At 30.5% G+C, this 4,736-nt stretch overlaps 1 protein-coding gene across 1 annotated transcript; it reads right to left on the reverse strand.

Moving 5' to 3' along the window:
• Positions 1–539: 539 nt before the first annotated feature.
• Positions 540–4,483, reverse strand: LOC145108387 (methyltransferase, putative (DUF21)). Its single transcript, XM_079045407.1, has 12 exons — positions 4,095–4,483; positions 3,471–3,547; positions 3,297–3,380; positions 2,959–3,072; positions 2,779–2,865; positions 2,554–2,693; positions 1,621–1,708; positions 1,466–1,539; positions 1,274–1,380; positions 974–1,191; positions 859–905; positions 540–758 (listed from the first exon to the last, which is right to left on the reverse strand). Exons 1-12 carry the CDS (start codon positions 4,267–4,269, stop codon positions 695–697), a joined length of 1,275 nt encoding a protein of 424 aa, XP_078901533.1. The 5' UTR covers positions 4,270–4,483; the 3' UTR covers positions 540–694.
• Between the last annotated feature and the right edge of the window lie 253 nt (positions 4,484–4,736).

The raw sequence follows: 4,736 nt of genomic DNA on the forward strand, positions 1-4,736 counted from the left end.
AGGTACCTTTTCATCGAAGGGGAAGGAGCCGGCACGGTAGCTGCGCATCACACACAGAGGATTTCCGCATTATGAGATTCTTGGGATTGTACTCTGACATCATTACTATCTTATGATATGGTTTGAAACACGTGACTATGTTTTATGAAATGATATGATTCGATGATGTTTTTCAGTAAACCGTTTTATAATTAAAAACAAAATTTTTGGTCTTGAAAATTAGGATGTTACACACAAATTTGAATAAACCAAAAGAATTAGTGTTGGTTGACAAGTGTTGGTTAAGATATCTATGTTGTGGGACCCTTCTGGTTTGTAAATGGTGAAAGCTAAATCCACATTATACCGGACCATTTACCATTTTAGATCTCCATTTGGAAAGAGACGTGTTAAAGCTATTCATATTGAATAATCTTTTTTGTGAGTTTTGTTGTTTTTACAACTAACTCGTGTTGTCTTAACATATGATTTCTTACTTTATGCATATATGTATAATAAGAACTTGCTGTTTTCAATCCAAAAGAATTTAACCCTCTACATTACAATACAATACGATAAACCACTATATTTCCCCTTTTAATATCATATAAAACAAAAGTAGTTGGTTTTGTTTTGTCAAGCTACTTTAATGGTAGTAATGCACAACTTTTACTGCATTAAGTACAAATTACCGGATTCTATATTTTACCTTTTCTCATTTTGCTGTGGGATGGGGATCCAGAAGGTTCTCTTGTGATGCATTCATATTGATCCGTATTCTACATTTGGGTTCAGTCATTATCATTAATGATTAAATAATTTTTTAAAATGTTCTTTTTTATAAAAATAAAATAAAATAAAACATTATCTAATTCTAACCTGTTGTGGATGTTTACATATTCATCCGTTTCATCCAATATCTCCTCCTGAAATCAAACCATATTAGAGATTTAAATGTATATATATTAATTAACATATTTAATATTAGAAATACCTGAAGAAGCTCTTCAATAACATCTTCCATTGTAATCACTCCAACCACAATTTGATTTGATGGATACTTTGGAATCGGATTCGAATCCAAATCCAATATACAAAAAGAGCAACCTCTATGTCTCTTCTTAAAAGCAGGAGTTGAAGGTGGACTTCTCTTTACAATATTCTCATCTCCATCACTTTCCACGTCATCTAAACTTGCTTTGTTGGCAGTTTCTGAAATGGGACCCACAAATTGATTATTATTCACTTAATTATGAAAAGATTGTAAATTGGATAATAGTGTTAAGTGTCTTACTCTCTGTTTCCTTGGATTTTTTGAGGTCTTTGTATACAACAGCAATATGACTATGCCCTTTTTGGAATTCATTTAATATATCATAAAGAGGCATGTTGTCTGTAACCCTGAAAGTTTTTTTTTTTAATACAAGATTATAATTTATACGAAACAATGAATAAATTTTAAGATTTTATATTTCGTATTTCATACCTTGGAACTTTTCTTAATAACATTTTTCTAATGGGAACTGCATCATCTGGATCAACTGCTAACAGATTCTTAACCTGAATGGATAAGATCTTAATATTATAGTAATTAATTATTTCTTTATATTTTTATGATTTTAGGAACTTATTAAAAATTACCAGGATAATTCCAATGATATTTGTTCTGTCTCCAGAATAAACAGGAACTCTACTGTGACCCATTGTCATAATTGCATTTAATGTATCCCTTTCAAAAAAAAAAAAAAAAAAAAGAGTTAATCTACATAGAATATTATAGGGTTAATCTCATAAAAGACCTTATATTTTGTGTTTTTTTTTAAATCTCAACTTTATTTTTTTTTCTTGAAAAAGAGGTTGTGTTTTTTTATTTTTTCCGATCTGACCCATTTAGTCATTTTTCTCTAAAAAAGTTGTAAAATGTGAGGGTTTTTTCAGGAAAAAGACCTTTTATATATATATATATATATATATATATATATATATATATATATATATATATATATATTCCGGATTAAACCTCAAATTTATTTTTTGCCTGAAAAAGACCTATTTTTTCATTTTTTCCGAAAAAGCCCTCAACTTTGTATTTTTTTTTCGAAAAAAAACCCTCACACTTTTAAATGCTTCCAAATAAACCCTCAACTTTTTTGGTTTTTCTCAAAAAAAAACCCTTTTTTGGCAAAAGAAATTACTAAAAGGGCCAGATCGGGGAAAATGAAAAAATACAAGGTCTTTTTTAGGCAAAAAATAAATTTGAGGTTTAATCTGGTAAAAACACAAAATATAAGATTTTTTTTGAGATTAATCCTAGAAAAACTAAGAAAGTTGAGTATTTATTTGGAAACATTTAGAAGGTTGAGGGTTTTTTCGGAAAAAATGAAAAAAATATAAGGACTTTTTCATGAAAAAGATAAAGTTGAGGTTTAATCCAAAAAAAAAAAAACACAAAATATATAACGTCTTTTATGAGATTAACCCGATATGTGTTTATAATGGTGTTATTTATAATAATATAAATAATAAATATATGATATATGAATATTTGGATATAAAGTAATAAAATAAACCTACAAAGTAAGAGTTCCATCAAGATCAAGGGAAAATGCTTTGGATATAGGAGTCATGGCATCTTTTGCAGTTTTTTCAGTCAACTCAAGTGCTCCAGCAATAATGGTAGTTTCATCATGTGTCAAATCTCCTCCTTTTCCAGCCTATTTTAACATTATGATTTGTGTTACTGATGTTTTATTAGAGGATTAAAAGGGTATTTTGGGTATTTAAAAAATTAATTACTACCTCATTGCCATGAAAATCCACAAAAGTTTTCAACTCTGCCCTACGAAGAAGGGCAGCATGCCCTTTTCCCAACATCCAATCTAGAGCCTATAAAAATACAAATACAAAAATATATCACATTATTTCACATAATTACTCAATAATATAATAATAATAATAATAATAAAAACTTTAAATTACCTTGCTAATAGGATAAGCAATAGGAAAGAACAACCATAAGAGGACACGAACAAAAGGTGCAAGTGTTGCTCCAACTGTTAAGCCATAACGTGTACAAACTGCTTGTGGCATTATCTGTTAAAAAGAAAATTTTACCAAATTATAAAATTGTAGTTTCAATCTTTTTCTTATTAAGATTTAAGACATTATATGTTGAAAATTGCTATGTATTTGGATGATATTGCTATAGTTGGGTTGATTTTTCAAAGTAAAATGTTGTAATGAGAAGAAATGAAAGTTGAATGCAAGTTTGGTGCTATTTCTTGCAATTAATCATAATATTTATGACAAATACGAACCTCTCCAAACATCAGGATTAATGTCACTGATATCAGAACTGCAGCCCATGGAGGAACAAGTTTATCCAGAAAAATTGGAAGAGACTACAGAAGATAGAAACAGAAAAAAAAACATGATAATTACTTGATGTAAAAGAGACAATGTTATCAAGAAACTGTGGAAGTTGTACAAACCTCCATTGCTAAAGCATTGCCAATTAAGAGTGTACAAAGCAGTAGATGTTGATTCTTTACCACTGGGAATATTTTAGCTGACACCAAGAGAATTCCATATATTAGAATAACAAAAAACATCAAGATATGATGTGTGAATCATGTTATTTCTTTTCATGGATTTCAAAATGTAGAGGTTTTGAGGATATTGTTCATGATCATCATTCATCATCATATTGCAGATCATAGAATCGTCTTTTCCCCCAAATTTCCTTTCAGTATCAATAAAACTTTCCTAGGTAAGCAATTATAGAAATAATATCTGATCCTAGCTTTTAATGAATGATCTGATTTCCAGCTCAGAACAACGAAACAACACTTGATTATCAAGGTTTGAAGAAATTATTTGATTATTTCGGGAGTGTATAAACATACATTCAATTACTTGTCCAGGTTGCTCTTTTAGAATCGATTGTTCATCAAAAATCACCAAAATAACAGAAAATTTCAATTCCTCGGAGGAGAGCAGTAACAATCCGAGTCGATCTAAATATCTAATTAAACCTCACACACATAATTCAACAGAAAAACAAAATTCATGTCCTCTGTGAGTTTGTCTGGTAAGAATGAAGCAGTAGAACTTACAAGCATGTATGCGATCTTTAGGGCGACCGGACTGGATGAGAACTTCAAGGTCGACGAGTCCAAGCGACATGAGTCCTAGCGTTAGACCTGCCATCATCCCTGCAAACGCTACCAGACCGACGATTACCATCAAATACAGAAAGAATTCCGTCTCACAGCACGTCACTTCCGACATTTCCTTTCGATATCAATTAACTAAACAGAATTCCACTTGGTTTGTTCTGATTCAAGTGATTGATTTGTGAAAAAGCAGTGAATTTGACGAAAAAAATGGAAAGTTAATACTGGTGCAGAGGCAACTTCAACAAGAATATTTGGAGGATCTTCGTGGATTTCAATGAAAATGGTCTACGATTGCTCCACCCAAGGAGTAAAATAAAAATGTTGTAACCCCCCCCCCCCCCCCCCCCCCCCCCCAAACAAAAACCGATATAACTCCCCAAGATAAACGTGAAGCTATGCAAAATAAATTATAATATATATTCAAAGAAAGTAAAACAATGAACTTGTATCTTTGGGTGAATATAAATTTTGGTCATAGAGTCTAGCCTGTTTTTAACTTTTATGGTTTGGTCATCTAAGGATATATATATTTTTTTAATCATGATCTTTATTTAAAGTTTTTGTAACGGTTTTGATATG

This window comes from Lactuca virosa, chromosome 4 (genome assembly GCF_052849685.1).
Source record: "Lactuca virosa cultivar CGN04683 chromosome 4, Lactuca_virosa_CGN04683_v6, whole genome shotgun sequence".
Lineage (NCBI taxonomy): Eukaryota > Viridiplantae > Streptophyta > Magnoliopsida > Asterales > Asteraceae > Lactuca > Lactuca virosa.